Source organism: Hevea brasiliensis, chromosome 13 (genome assembly GCF_030052815.1).
Source record: "Hevea brasiliensis isolate MT/VB/25A 57/8 chromosome 13, ASM3005281v1, whole genome shotgun sequence".
Lineage (NCBI taxonomy): Eukaryota > Viridiplantae > Streptophyta > Magnoliopsida > Malpighiales > Euphorbiaceae > Hevea > Hevea brasiliensis.
In genome coordinates, this window is record NC_079505.1 from 87745352 (window position 1) to 87761786 (window position 16435).

General features: G+C 33.9%; 2 protein-coding genes across 4 annotated transcripts; both read right to left on the minus strand.

Moving 5' to 3' along the window:
* Nucleotides 1–1360: 1360 nt before the first annotated feature.
* Nucleotides 1361–10858, minus strand: LOC110643480 (uncharacterized). Of its 2 annotated transcripts, none has more exons than XM_021795862.2 (6): nucleotides 10466–10858; nucleotides 10161–10387; nucleotides 8914–9024; nucleotides 3065–3166; nucleotides 2386–2627; nucleotides 1361–1850 (listed from the first exon to the last, which is right to left on the minus strand). In XM_021795862.2, exons 1-6 carry the CDS (start codon nucleotides 10798–10800, stop codon nucleotides 1527–1529), a joined length of 1341 nt encoding a protein of 446 aa, XP_021651554.2. In that variant the 5' UTR covers nucleotides 10801–10858; the 3' UTR covers nucleotides 1361–1526. The 2 variants fall into 2 exon arrangements, with proteins under 2 accessions (XP_021651554.2, XP_021651553.2); XM_021795861.2 differs by having other exon boundaries at nucleotides 3065–3220; nucleotides 10466–10857.
* Nucleotides 10859–12009: 1151 nt separating this feature from the next.
* LOC110643486 (uncharacterized) lies at nucleotides 12010–14380 on the minus strand. Of its 2 annotated transcripts, XM_021795868.2 has the most exons (5): nucleotides 14137–14380; nucleotides 13562–13626; nucleotides 12863–12936; nucleotides 12649–12775; nucleotides 12010–12577 (listed from the first exon to the last, which is right to left on the minus strand). In XM_021795868.2, exons 2-5 carry the CDS (start codon nucleotides 13562–13564, stop codon nucleotides 12269–12271), a joined length of 513 nt encoding a protein of 170 aa, XP_021651560.2. In that variant the 5' UTR covers nucleotides 13565–13626; nucleotides 14137–14380; the 3' UTR covers nucleotides 12010–12268. The 2 variants fall into 2 exon arrangements, with proteins under 2 accessions (XP_021651560.2, XP_021651559.2); XM_021795867.2 differs by lacking the exons at nucleotides 13562–13626; nucleotides 14137–14380 and having other exon boundaries at nucleotides 12863–13555.
* Between the last annotated feature and the right edge of the window lie 2055 nt (nucleotides 14381–16435).

Here is a 16435-nt window from a genome sequence, read left to right on the forward strand (position 1 = left end):
TTTTATATAAATTATCAATTATATATATATATATATTAATATATTTAAATAAATTCAGATAGTATATGATAATTTTAATCAAATTTGAATATATATATTAATATATTAAATAAATTTAGATACTATATAATAATTTTAATCAAATTTGCGATAATAATAATAATATTAATATGTTTAAATTTAAATACTTTGAATTTTCCAGATACACTACTAGTTGCAATTTTTATATATCTTACACTACCTTAATATATTTCACATTATTAATGTATACTCCAATAAATTTAAGATATTTTTTTAATTGAAATTTGAATTTAAAACTTCACAGTCACACACATTTGAAGTTAATCAAGGCTCTGTTTATTTCTTGAAAAATAGTTTTCGTATTTTCTGGTGTTTGGAAGCATTCAGAAAAATTAATCAATGAAAAATATTTTCCTAGTCAAAGAAAAATTAAGCCATTTTTAAAGAAAATAACTTTCAATTTTTAAAAGAGGAAATTATTTTTTATTTTTTAAACTTTGAAAATCTTATTAAAATGTGAACACACTTATAAATATATGAAATAAATAAATATTATTAATTTAATTATTAATTTAACATTACAACCAAACAATAAAAAATATTTTTATGAAAAATATTTTTCATAAAAATATTTTCTATACAAAAGTCATTTTACATAAAACAAATGAAATTTTAGTATCTTGATTTCAATATAATTTTTTTTTTAAAAAAAAAAGATAATTTGCTTTTAGCTGAATTGAGGATGTAGATTTGATAAGGTGTGCAAAAGCTAATTTATTATATGCTTCACAGTAAATAATAATACTAACAATAGTAAGGGGTCCTTTCGTTTGGTGCTTTTTATAATTTCACAATCTAAATAAAATGTGAAAAGCCAAGCCAATTCTTCGTGTTATTCTTGGGAATTGGGAATAATTGGCCTTTATCACTATTCCTGACGATATGGATGCTCCAATTACATTCTTCTAATGACGGATGATTTGATAATAGCGTGAGGATCCACATATATAAACTATGAAATGCGCAATTGTTATTGCTGCATGTACAGTTGACTTTGCAGATCAAAAAAAAAGTTCAGTTGACGAGGGAAGTACAACGGTTCCTATACTGGGGTGGTGGCCGGGGGGTGTCTTAAATGAACTAGGTAGCTACCTCCAGCAACTTGTATGATTCGGTGATGGAACAGGCAACGGAAAAATATCTAAAGAAACAAGAATGTCAAGCCAGGGGTACCTTCCCTCCCCCCCACTCTCTCTCTCTCTCTCTCTCTCTCTCTGTCTTCCAAGGGGACGAAGGCATCTTCAGCTAAGAGCCAAATTTTCAGGAAAAGTCGTGATCATGATCATGAATCAGCAAAGGCAGATTTATAATAATTCCAACGTCAACTGTTTTTATGGGTCCTAAACCAATCAATTTTTCTCCCCTAAAAGAGCATTAGCCACATATATGCAACATAATGTGATCTCAATATGCTTTAGCTAACTACTATTTAGTAATGATAATCTCTAAAAGTATTTAAGGACCATTATTCCAAAACCAATGCCAAGGAAAGTAGCAATGGCAACTCCAAAAATGCCTGCAAGAATCCCAGGAACAACCAGAGAATTCCATCCTTTTGCAGAAGCCATTCCACATGCTGTTGTAGGGCCTCCTATGTTGGCATTTGATGCCAAAAGTAACAGTTTTAAATCAAAGTTCAAAAGTTTTCCAAGCCCTAGCACTACAGCAAGATGCACAGTTACTTGAACTAGAGCAAACAAGAAAATACTAGGCGCTGTATTGATGACATTCCTTATGCTCCCACTAGCGCCCACCACAGCAAAAAAAACCTGTTGCCAGAGCAGACATCTCAGATTGTTTTCAATTTATTCCACCACCAGAAAAATTACCACAATCCTTCATATAGTCAAGTTCAAATTTCAGATACTATAATTGGATGACTAATAGAATTCAGAAACTTGCAAAGAAAAATATGGTGTGAAATAAAGTGAAGATATCAGAGAAAAGGACAGTTGTTGACAATTGCAGAGTAGAAAAAATCATTGATCTTTCTTTTTACGATTTAGAACCATCAACTTAAATATAATCCTACCCCACCAGCAATAGACTTTCACATAAAATTTTTCCAACATTTTAAACCAAAATAAATGGCAAAAAATATCACCTAGGATAAAAACAAGAGAAGAAATAAACAAAAACGCTTCTGGCAATGTACAAGAAGGGAACTCCAGTCTGATTTTTGTAAACTCAAATTCAACAGGTGTAGCAGTTTTAACTACTACTAGCAAAACTACTAAAGAATAGGACCATTAGAGAAACACTTAAATAGGATACAACAAACTACATTGGGTATATTTAAATTACCTGCATCAGAACCAGAGCAATGGTATCACCAGCAGGTGCAAGACGAGCAAATTGTGTTGGAAATGCTGTTGCTAAAATGACCACCATAGCTGTTATTGCTGGAAGACTGCCTCCCTGAATCTTACACAATTGTGTAAGATATATAGCAGTCTTACATATCACAAAGGAGACAGTAAGTGCTGTAGCCGACTGTAGTACAGGGATTTTGCCTGCAGAATTGGACTCCACATCCATTTCAACACCTGTCAAAGAGTCAGGTTTTGATAGAAGTCGCATATAATTTTAATTTGTTTAATAATTATCTACTGCTTTTTGATATGGGATTGCCATGACGCTGCTGGACATATTGTGTAACTGGAGCAATTTTCAACCACATAAACCAACTTACATCAGCATATCTGAATGCCGACTCACCAAAAGTTTGAAGACAACAAAGATTATACCCAACTTATTATTAGGTTTGTTGCCATTACCATAAGGGCATGTAATATCTGTTCTTTGCATGGTAAACCCCTTCCTCAACCACCCAAAGGAAGAAAATTTTAACTAAAAAAGGAAGACCAAACAATTTTTTTTTTCACATGCCTGAAGCTATAGATTATAGTGCGCTAAAGCAACAGTGAATCAATCTATGTCATCCATCATTAAAAATCCCATATCACTGCTGTAAACCACATACCAATAGTTGATGCTGAAGCCTCAGGAGGAATTTTAGAGGCCAATGCAAATAGCACCATGAAGTATATTGCACAAATAACATTGTCAGCAGCTACTCCTGCGGCTACAACAGATGGAGATGTACCAAGTGCCTCAGAAATTGCAACATAATTAACAGCTGAAACAACAAAGAACATCATAATTTCCAAAATGAATTTGGTGAAAGAAATGCAAACATTAAAAATGAACACAAAGGACAACAACACTATATTTGCTTGTGTAAAATCAGGATATGCAGGTAGTAGCATGTTACATATCAGAGAAGAAGACTGAGGCAGAATAAGGGTTAGTTGAATGAGCTGTAAGTGGCAGGAGAATAGTTGTCAAATAGTTAGTTGTATGAGTTGTATTTGGCGGGAAAATGGTTGTCAAATAGCTGTCAAGTAGTTATAAACTCTATTGTAGTTCATTGTAAAGGCATTCTGATGCTTTCTCAAGAAATAACAATTCTCTCTCTTTTCTGATTCTATTTCTCTCTCCCTACTTCTTCTTCTTCCTTCCTAAATTCTTCTAATTCTTCTCTGTTAGGGTTTCACTCCTAACATTTGGTATCAGAGCTTTACGGAGGGGAAATTGAGTGGGTAATTCATTGTTGTAGATCGCAACAATGACTAGATTTGTTGTAATAGGTCCTGAGATGGTCAAGTTGGCAGAATTGGAGGAGAAGATGAGACGTTTCTTAGATCAGATAGAGAAAATGCAGGAGCAAATTAATCAGTCAGCTAGGGATAATGATGCATTGCGAGGGGATATGAGAGCCTTTATGAGCAAATTGAGCAAGGATAAAGGAATAGGAGATGTTGTTGGGGAAGTTGGTGCGGGATCTAGCATTAGAGAAGCCGAGGATAGGGGACTGTTACCCACTCCTCCTGTTAATCAGCAGTTGAAGGATCAAGAAAGTTATGGATATAACTATAACAATGAAGGTATGAATATCTTTTTGCATAAAATTGAATTGGTTACTTTTGGGGGAAAGGAACCTAGGGTTTGGTTACGGAAATGTGTGAAATATTTTGACGTTTACAAAGTACCTACGGACCAAAGGATTGGAATTGCTAGTTTATTTTTGGTTGATAGGGCAGATGCTTTATTTCAAAACTGGAATAGAGGGGAAAACCATTCTTGGGAGGAGTTTGAAAAGGGAATTTGTCTTAGATTTGGGGAACAAGGGTTAGAAGATATTATGGAAGAATTTATGAAGCTTAGACAAGGAAATTCCTTTGAAGAATATCAAGATATCTTTGAGGATTTGAGGATAAGGATGGAAAGGGTTATGCCAGATTTGGGAGAGGCTTATTTTCTTTTTGCCTTTATTGGAGGGCTAAAGGATGAAATTAGATTAATGGTGAGAATGATGAAACCAGCTACTTTAGTTGATGCAATAGAGATTGCTAGGCTGCAAGAACAGTTATGGGATACAAAAAAGAATAGAACCTTCAATAAAACCTTCAATTACAACTCAAGATTTATAACTTCTAATTTCACTCCATATAATTCATACTCCAAACCTAATCAATTGTTTCCTTACCCCCCTAAACCACCAAATCCAGATTTGACCAGTAAAACTCTAAATTCTGCTCCTACTACCAGTAAACCAACTTCTATTGGAAGTACTTCTTTTGTTAACCAAAATTCCAATACTAATCTTACCAAATCTACTATCCAGAATAACTTAAACTTCAGATTCCAATCCAAACCATGTTATAAATGTGGAGACAAATATTTTCCAGGCCATCAATGTAAAACTAAGACATTAGCAGCTTTGCAAGTTGGAGAGCAAGAAGATGGGAATGGAGAGAAGGTTTGGCATGAGGTGACAGAGGAAATGGAAGATGTGGGTGATCAAGGAGAACTTATGCTTTCTGTTCATGCAGTAGAAGGGAGTGAAGAGGCAGAAACTATTAGAATTTTAGGGATCCATAAAAATAGAGAAATGGTGATTTTAATTGGTAGTGGCAGCAATAGTAGTTTTATTGACAAGAAAGTGGTTGAGGAACTTAAGTTGGAGTTGGTGGATATACCTACTACAACAATAGCAGTATCTGATGGGAGAAAATTGAAGTGCAGTCATCAGTGTCAGCAGTTTATGTGGAAAATTTAGTCCTATAAGTTTCAATTTGACTTTAGAATATTAGCATTGGGGAGTTTTGATATGATTTTGGGAGTGGATTGGCTTAGGAGCTTTAATCCAGTGCTTTTTGATTTTAGAGCCTGTAGGATTTCCTTTATGAAAGAAGGAAAGGAAGTGGTTTTACAAGGACTGAAATTGCAAAGGGGTAAAGGGAAGGCTGCTGTGTTATGTCATTCTAATGACTTATTTGGAAGAAATGGAGTGGATTTTCAATCTCCCTTACTTTGTATAGTGGAGTCTCAAGTTGGATCATCTTCAGCACCTAAAAAGGAGGCATTTTGTGAAGCTGCAGTAGCAGATTTGGGACTGCAGTCTATGTTAAAGAAACATCAGGAGGTTTTTAAAGAACCTCAGCAGCTGCCACCATTCAGAAGTCACAGCCATGCTATCCCTTTGCAGCCTAATACACAACAAATTAATATTAGGCCATATAGGTATCCCTATTATCAAAAGGCTCAAATTAAGAAGCTGGCTTCAGAGATGTTAGCTTCCTCAATAATCCAACCAAGTACAAGCCCTTTTTCAACGCCAGTACTTTTAGTTAAAAAAAAAGATGGCACATGGAGGTTTTGTATAGACTACAGAAGGTTGAATGAGAAGACTATTGAGGACAAATTTCCTATCCCCATTATAGATGACTTGTTGGATGAATTAAATGGGGCCAAGTACCTTTCAAAAATTGATTTGAGGGCTGTTTATCATCAGATCAGAATGGAGCCTCAAGATGTCGCTAAGACAGCATTTAGAACTCTCCATGGTCACTTTGAATTCAATGTCATGCCATTTGGACTGACAAATGCACCGGCCACATTCTAAGCCTTAATGAACCAGATCTTCCAACCTCATTTAAGGAAATTTGTGTAGGTATTTTTTGATGACATTCTTATTTTTAGCAAGGATTGGGAATCTCATTTGCAGCATTTGGAGGAGGTTTTTAAGATTTTGAAAGAGCAACAGCTTTATGCTAAACAATCCAAGTGTTCCTTTGGGCATACAGAAATAGAGTATTTGGGGCACATTATAACTGCTCAAGGTGTCGCTACTTATCCAAAAAAAATTCAGGCTATGCTGCAATGGCCAACTCCAATTTATTTAAAGAATTGAGGAGTTTTTTGGGGTTGACGGGGTACTATAGGAAGTTTGTGAAAAACTATGGCATAATTAGCAAACCTTTTACTGATCTTCTCAAAAAAGACTCATTTCAATGGTCTGAGAAAGCTCAAGAGGCATTTGATACTCTTAGAAGAGCCATGACAGAACCACCAGTACTTGCCTTGCCAGATTTTAATCTTCCTTTCATTGTTGAAACTGATGCAAGTAATTGGGGTATAGGGGCTGTTCTCCAACAAAATGGCCATCCACTAGCTTATATTTCCAAAGCTTTTGGTCCTAGAAGTCAGTCCCTATCTGTGTATGAAAAGGAGTTATTGGCAATTACTTTTGCCATTTTTAAGTGGAGGCATTATCTTGAGCAAGGTCAGTTCTTTATTAAAACTAACCATGAGAGCATCAAATACTTGCTGGAGCAGAGGTTACATACTAATCTACAGCAGAGGGGGATTTCTAAGTTGTTGGGTCTTGATTATAAAATTTTATATAGAAGAGGAGTTGAAAATAAGGCTGTTGATGCCCTATCTAGGAGACCAGCAAGACAGGAGTCCTTTTGTGGTGCTATACACTCTTCTATTTCCCCTACATGGATGGATAATCTCATTCAAAGTTATGATAAAGATTGCAAAGCAACTCAATTGGTGCAGTAGCTATCTTTAGACAATAATGCTCATCCAGGGTTTAAATTGAGGAATGGTGTTCTTTATTTTCAAGATAGGTTGTATGTGGGTTCTACTACAACTTTGAGGAAGCAGTTAATCGAATTATACTATAATAGTGCTCTGGGGGGACACTCAGGAGTAAATGTGACCTATTTGAGGCTCAAAAATCATTTTTTTTGGCCTGGGATGTTAAGGGATATCATGGTATGGATTCAACAATGTGACACATGTGCACGATGCAAAAGTGAACACTGTGCTGCACCAGTATTATTGCAGCCATTGCTTGTTCCTACTCAAGAATGGCAACACATTACAATGGATTTCATTAACCACTTACCAAAGTCGAAAGGGAAAGACACCATCCTAGTGGTAGTGTGTAGATTCACAAAGTATGGTCACTTCATATCTTTGGCTCATCCACATACTACTGCTGCTGCAGTAGCTAAATTGTTCTTGGATAATGTGTTTAAACTTCATGGAGCACCACTTACTATTGTCAGTGATAGGGACAAAGTTTTTACAAGCCTATTTTGGAAGGAGCTGTTCAAATGCATGGGCACTACTTTGTCTTATAGCTCTACCTATCATCCTCAATCAGATGGGCAGACCGAGAGACTTAACCAGTGTCTAGAGGCTTATCTGCGATGCATGGTTCATCTCAAGCCATCAACTTGGTGCAATTGGCTTTCACTTGCAGAGTGGTTGTATAATTCATCCTCCCATAGTGCCATTAAGATGTCACCTTTTGAGGCTTTGTATGGCTATAAACCATCATTCCTTCCAATCATTCCTTCTGACTTGCCCTCTGTGGGAGCAGTGGGGGATTTTTTACAACAGAGGTAGCAGCTGGATCAATTATTTAAGGAGAATTTACAGATGGCTCAGAATAGAATGGTGCAGCAAGCTAATAAGCATAGGTCTGAAAGGGAATTTATGGTGGGAGATTGGGTTTATTTGAAGTTACAGCCTTATAGGCAAACTTCTGTGGCATTAAGACACAATTTGAAGCTTTCTCCTAAGTATTATGGGCCTTTCCAAATCCTAGCTAAGATTGGGACAGTGACCTACAAGCTTCAGCTACCTCCTACTTCTTCAATCCATCCTGTATTTCATGTGTCTATGTTAAAGAAAAAGTTGGGCAGCAATATTGTTCCCTTTTCTGAATTACCTACAGTGCATGAAGATGCTGTGATAGTAGCTCCAGAACAGGTTCTTCAAACTAGAACCATTACTAGAGATCAAAACCATGTTTTTCAGGGGTTAATCAAGTGGTTGAACCTTCCTGTAGAAGATGCAACTTGGGAAGACTATTCTTTTATTGTGAACCAGTTTCCAGAAGCTACACTTTCTTGGGGACAAGAAAGTTCTAATGGGGAAGGTATTGTTGCATATCAGAGAAGAAGACTGAGACAGAATAAGGGTTAGTTGAATGAGCTGTAAGTGGCAGGAGAATAGTTGTCAAGTAGCTGTCAAGTAGTTAGTTGTATGAGTTGTATTTGGCGGGAAAATGGTTGTCAAATAGCTGTCAAGTAGTTATAAACTCTATTGCAGTTCATTGTAAAGGCATTCTGATGGTTTCTCAAGAAATAACAATTCTCTCTCTCTTTTGATTCTATTTCTCTCTCCCTACTTCTTCTTATTCCTTCCTAAATTCTTCTAATTCTTCTCTGTTAGGGTTTCACTCCTAACATAGCATGGCTCAGCAAATCTTTTATAAGCATTGTACAAATGCAGAAATCTCTCATACAAGATTTCAGTCCTAAATATAAAATTTTACCTCAATAAAAGTACCACAGTACTAGCATAGCACAAGTAAGAGGAATTTCACCCGAGGATAGTGACAAAGCTAATTTTTTTAACTTGTAGAACCTTGAAGTAAATACACAACACCATTTTGCAACAACTTACATCCCCCAATATAACTACCCATAAGGGCAGCAGCTATTTTCCAATTATCTGGACCAAGAGATCGCATAGGCACCATTAGAAAAGCCACTGTAGTTCCAAATATGGTCGCAACTGTCAAGCAGAAAGGCAAGTTACTAAGCATGATAGAAAATCATAAAAATGAAATAAATGAAGTCGTTTTAAAAAATAATAATAAAAACTGCACAAGCTACAGTGTGAAAAGGGTAATTCAGTGGAAAAATGGTCAGATGTTTCCTATGTTATTGTATATAGAAATACTAATTTGAAATTGACAACAAGCTATTAACTTTAGTGTTAAGTTCTAGTATATAGCAAACAGCTTACCACAAGATCATAAAGTACACAAGTTGAAGTTCTACACCAATTCAGAACTACAGGCTACTGCATCATATATCATCTCTAACACATGCAAGGCACAACGTACATTTAACAGCAAACTGAGCACATTCAGCAGCTGGAAAGAACATCATCATTAAAAGGTCACTCCCTCAAAAGCCAACCACAGAGAAGTTCCGGTTCCTTTGCAATGTGCATGCACCAAAAGCAGCATTTTCCAGTAAAAGATCCCATGCCAAATCCATTTATGTGACTAGTTTTATGCAATGTTATGCATAAACATTCTCTTAGAAGATGTCATAGTCATGAGACAGAGCGTTTTATAGACTAACTCTATAGAAGGAAAAAGAGGAAATTAAAAAGAAAGAGCTTAGCTTGAGATAAAAATGGCATAAACATAAAGAAACTTACAGGACTTAAAAACACCCTAGTCTTTCATAATCTGCTCCGTCATTAACATCCTGGAACTCATAGACATCTTCAGTACTCAAACACTAGGATCCTATTGGTTCCATCAGCTAGCCTATAGATCAGACTCTTTGATTCCCAGTAATACACTGCTGAAAGCACACAATTTCTTTGTCATCAATCCCTAATGTGTTAGCTAGCATATCAAGACAAGACTTTGTTCAACTGTTCTACTGTTTAAGACCATCTGAAACATTTTTCAGCATTATTCAGATTTTGAATTCCCAACAAAATATACCAGACCAGACCCATGTCCCAATTCCATCTTATCCTTCATAAGAATTTGCTTTCTTATTATGTTCATTAGGTACATTATGTGAACAAAAATATATATGATTCCAAATCCATAGAGATGACAATTAAGAAACACAAGCCGCTCACACTTCATGGAGAAGTAAAAGATAATAGAGGAGTCATTTAACCTGAACCGAGCAAGAAAGCCATGAGCAATGTCCCTGTTGAACGGATCACTTGACGCAAGTCTGCTCTAAACAAGAGCAAAGGAACCGCTAGTGGCACTAGGAACTCCAAGACAACGGAATACGCCGCCGTTTTATATGGAATGATTCCGAGATTACTCGCTGCTAGCCCAACCAATGTGCTCACTAAGGGCGCACTCACCATGCTCCCAATCTTGGTCCTTTCAGACCTTCAAAAGTCAAATAAAACACAGAACTTGAGCGGGTGATGCGTGCCTCTGCGTGTGTGTGTGAGAGAGAGGGGATACCAGATACCAAAAACTCCGGTGGCGAAGAGAGCAGTCCATGTGCCCCACTGGTCGTCGGGAGAAATGATAGGATACCTCAGATGTGAACAGAGTTTTGTTGGTTGAACCAATTTAGTGGTCTTAAGCTGTATTGAAGAAGGTGGGAATTTTGTTGTATGATAGCTTCGATGTAAGGGCGTAGATACTGAGTAGCTTGATGAAAGGGTGAGGAGGTTATGGCGGGAAGAGGAGGGTGACAGATGGAGTAACGGAATTGGTACTGAAGGAGAGAAAGGGAAATAATGTAACGGTGATGTGAATGTCAGGGAAGCCATCAATGGAGGAGCACTGAACATTTCTGGCTGGCAAGGCAAGGCAAGGCAAGGCAAAGACTCAAGGCTTCTTCATTTAGGATTAATCTCTTTTTATTATTATTATTTTTTGAATTGCATTGTTTTAATTATATTAATTGAAAGGATATTTCTTATCCACGTCAATTTAATTTATACAATCAGGCAATTAAAAATTAAAATTTTATATTTATGGTGAATAATTTTTACCTACCTTATAGTATAAACACTCACTGAATCATTTAATTTTTAATTGATTTAATTAATTTATCATTATTTTAAATTATATATCAATTCCTGAATAGTTAATCATCAAATTTTTAATTGGTTAGGTTAATTTGTCATTTCAATTTCCGAATAGGCGAGTGAATACCTCCGCTGCAGGACATGCTCATCCGGCACTTTATTTTTTTTTTTTTTTATTCCATCTGCCGCTTCTGTTTGATCCTTTCCAGATACGCCGGTGCGATTGTGCTGAACGTGGCATGGAAATAACGTTATCAATCTTTTAGATTCTGATTGGTGGACCCACCCGTTTTACTCTTGCAAGGATGGAGCCTGGAACCAGGGCTATTTACGAAAGAGGCGCCCAAAATGGGAAACTTCGCAACTTTTGAGTTTTGCAAGCAATTTGCATTAGCTTAGAAATCGACAGATGAAAGTTAATTTGGATCAAATCAGACATCAATGTAGGTAAAAAATATTTATTAAAATTTAGTGCAATTATTTATTCTAGACAAGTTGTTTTAAAATTATGTAACAATTTTTTTTTTTTTTAAGATATCATCATATCAGCAAAATACTTGTCCCGCTATATATATACCTACTAATAACAGTAAATCTCATTGCATGGAGTCCAGTCCCCTGACATGTGAGGGGGCGTTTTGTGTATCTTTTAGGAATTGCTATGTCTTTCTGCAATACATCATGTGATTGGATCTTGGAATTTGATAAACTGTTTAGATAAAGAGAAATGTAAAACGCGCATTAACATCATACACTTGCCATGTCAAATTGCGATCCGGGAAGCACCAAATCAGGAGTAATTGGAAGAAATACTTTTATGCTCCAAAGTTCCAGGACAAAGCACAGGGCTCATATTCATACATCCACATCCACATCCACAAACCTTGATAATGTTTTCACAAATTACTTGTCGACTTCCCATAGATTTAAATTCATAAACAAGAAATTCCATCAAAAAGAAAAAAATCATAAACAAGAAAACATCCTGGCATTATGCCGCTAATAATAGCATTTCATGAAATTACAAAACCCTTAATCTTATTTTCATAATCCAATGCTGTTGTTAACAAGCCATTTCCATAACCCACAAACTTGAGGACATGGAAAGTCGCGCTAAATAATCTTGTGCAACATGTCAACAACACTACACACCTGAAATTTGGCACAGTGATGCTCAACCTAATTCTGAAAATACTTCCAACATTTAAGCTCTCTTAAGCATCTTTATTCAACATCTTTTGACAGATGTATGGTCAACCCTATTGTTGCAAGAAATGGTGCCAGCTTGCTTCTGCTTCTTCATGCTAGAGCTCTCTTCTTCCAAGGTTCTCAATTTGTTCTTTATTGCAGCTATCTTAGCACTCCGACTCATCTGCCCTGAAGTGCCACCAACAATGCCTGTTTTTGTCATCTCACCTACTGCTCTAGAAGAATTGTGTGCAGCTTCCTCCAAGTGTTTCTCGCTGGCAAGGCGAACAACCAAAGGGCGGCCACAAGCTAATCTCCCATGCATCTTCTCCTTAGCCAATTTAGCTTCCTGCATGCTCACTTTATACGTGGAAATCAGGAATTTGCCTAAAAACAAAGTCAAACATGCAGACAACTTACCTCTTTGTTGCTAAACTGAATAAAAGCAAAGCCCCGTGGCTCTCCACGTTTTGGTCCACGAGTATGCCATAAGAAGTCCTCAGATACAATGTTGCCATATGGAGAAAACATCTTAATAAGAGCAGCCCTGAAGATGTGAAATATAAATAACAACCAGATAACATCAACTATAAAGTTTTGCAATGAAGAACGCAAGCTTGAAATTTTTCCTTACTCTGTTATTCTCAAGTCAAGGTTGCCAATGTAAAGTCTGCTTTCAACCTTCTCATCAATGAAACCATTAGGATCCTGCATTTGGTTTTCATACACAACACCAGGACATTCTTATCACATGAGAAATTAAACCTTGTTTAGAAAGAGCTTTGAATTTCTGCTAGCTTAGAAGCTCCCACACAACAATTAAAACATTAGTAGACGATGAATTGGTATTTTGGATTCCATAATGAAATAACTTTGGGAAGTGAACTGAAGTTGCTCCTACTAGTAAACCTACCAAGGTTAGTTTTATTACCAGTTGGTCCACAACAACCAGATATTAAAGCTCTGGCATAGGCAACTAACCTGATGCTATATTATTGTATTACTGTTTAATCAATAAAGACAAGGACCAATGTTCAGCGTGTGGTCCTCAGATTAAAAGGAAATCTCAGTTCTAGAACTACCAAAATTAACCTTCGAAATATATAATATGACATGCATACATAGCCAGCAGGCACATTTTAAAGCACAAAGCAAAGTTGCTGCTATACCAGCAAACATGAACTCACACGTAGAAAAATCTAACTTCATTCAAGGTGAAAAACTAGGAGAAGTCAACAAATACACCACACAATTCAGAAAAGCAAGTGACCTGGAGAGCCAACAGGACAATATAGCAATTCACATACACATTCTCTTTCAATAGTGAATTTACCATATCAGTTTATGGTGCACAAGCAGAAAGAATTTCAGTACTTCAAAGCAGCAGTCAATACAAACCTGCATTTATACAAATGTTACAAGATTATTAAAAGATTAATCCAATCAATCCAACAAACAAAATTCTAGTCAAGCAGAAACCCATCATAGCCCAACACTGGTCCTTTTGCAATAGATCAAAAAATGAAGCAAAGATATAACATTTGTCCAGAGATCGACAAAATGCTATCAAGCATACTGTTTTCCAATAGGTTATGGGGAAATCGAGCTGTTATCAACAAATATTCAAATTATATTTTATTTTTCTCATAACATTAACGCGTCAATAGCTGCCATTTTGACTGACTATAATTAATGCGTCAATTAAACCAGGGAAGTTCAATTTCTACAAAGACGAGCCCTAATTGGAACTGTATCATCTCCTTCGCATCTCCAAAATAACAAGAACTTGATAACGTATATCCCTATCGGTTCATAAGCTCTGATAGGATTGCAGTGAGAGAGATGGGAGGTAATAACAGTGCAAACAAAAACCTAGAAATTAGAAAGAGAGGACGACACAGAACTTACCCTCAGATTGAAGATTGCCCGTCGATACGACGTTGTTATGTGGCTCTCTGGAGATAGGAACTAATTGCAGACAGATGATCGAACTCAAGCGCGGGAGAGGATAGAGTATACTTAGTATAGTTCATCAGGAGAGGAGAATATCTACTCAAGTTCTTTCGATTGGAGATTGTGCAACGCAAAGCATCAAGCAGGTCAACAAGACGACGTATGACTGGTTAAAACGACGTCGTAGAAAGTTGCATTTGTTACGCGGATGCGTTTAAGTTACACTTTACTCTCACTTCTACGCTGTTATCAATTTTATACTTAATAGAAATAATAAAAATTCAAACAAAGTAAACATGTAAACAAAAATAAAAGAATAATTTTATTTTATTATTTTTTAATATGCATAGCATTTATTTGTTTTTTTTAATAGAAAATTAAGAAAGAAAATTTTATATTAAATAAATTATATATTTTTGATCACTAAATTAAGTGAAGTTATATTTGTAGATTATTTATTTCTTTTTTAAAGTTTAAGAAAGTGATGAAATTTAGTTATATTTTATTTTTAGAAAAAATAAATTTTCTTTATTATATAATTTTATTTTTAAATCTATAAATGATACTTCCTTAAAGTAATAGCATGGTTTTAAAAAAAAATTATTAGAAAGTGGTTTTTTATGATTAACTACTTAAGTTTTAAAAAGTAAAAAAAGACAAAATAAAATTTCTGCACAAAATTTAAAAATAATAGCAAAACTTTTAATCTTAAATTATCACATTAATTTCAATTTTAATAATTAATTTAATTAAATCATTTAATTAATAAAAATAATTTAAATATTTACTGATATTAGTAATATTATAGTGTATTTAGTATTACTGTTGGTCTTAATTTTTTATAGCTTATTTTTAAAAAACTGTTTTATTTATTGAATTTTCTTGTTGTACATGCAGAAATATTTTAGTTTGTACAATGTATATCTATTCAAACAAAAATAAATATATTTTAAAAAACATAAACTCTAATATTTGAAAATAAAATAAATATTTATTAAAATCTTAAACTCTAAAAACCATATACTCTAATATTAAATGTAAAAATATTAAACTACTGAAAATAAAAAGAAATATTTGGAAAAAAAATAAATTGTGAATTATGTTCATAATATTGAATAAAAGGCTAACTAGAATCTGATTATTTAATGCATTTAACCACAGTAGTGGAAGTAAGTTAGAAAAAATAATAAAATAATTTTATAGTGGAGGTTTATAGTGGAGGATGAGCCCACTACACTAGTGCTCGGTGAAAACCAAAATGAAAATTTACTTTTACTTGTTTATGCTTTGCCGTTTTCCATTTTAAAAACGAAAGCGAGATTAGCAAACATTATTTGGAAACTCAACATCCAATCGAATAAATTTTTATTTAAAAAAAAAATAATGTAAAATAAACAATTCCAAACGCAATCTTAACTAATTATTTTTTTTTATCATTTTTATAATTATTATCAAGTAAATAAATAAAATTTTTATTGAATCAAATACTTATTATTACTATTTTTAAGTTATAATTAGATTTATTTTAGTTATATTGTTTATTAATATTTTCTGTTTAAATATTTGAATTTTTTTTCATTTGTTGAGCTTTAAAGATAAAATAATGAAAAATATGAGAATTAAAATTATTATAAAGAGAAAGATAAAAAAAATTAAAATAGCAATATTATGTATGTTATATAATATATTTTAATATATTTAATTATTATTATATTTTTTGTCAATAAAAAAATTTTTAAATTGATGAAAATAATATTAAAAAATTAATAAAATAAAATAGATTACCTAAAAATAACGACAATATATGAATAAAAATATTTAATTTATCAATAGATGAGTTTAATTATTTTAATTAAATTTATTTTTAAAATTGAAAACCACATAAAAAGAGTATGATTAAATTAATAAAATTAAAAAGTTGATTAAAATTAATAATTCGCATAATTTTTTTTTCATTTAATCTTAAAAATATTACCAAAATTTTATTTTTTTTTTCAAATGATTTTAGTACCATATCAATGAAGAAACCCATTAGTTATAAGATTTCTAATTTAATTAATTCTTAAAAAAATATAATGGACATGGACATTTATCAACGGTTGGGTTGGCTTTATGATACTACTAGCTTTATGTATTTAAATATATATATATATATATATATATATATATATATATATATATATAATTAATAAATTTTAATGTAATGTAATTATAATCATTTTCATAGCTATAAAATTTTAAATTTAATTTTCAA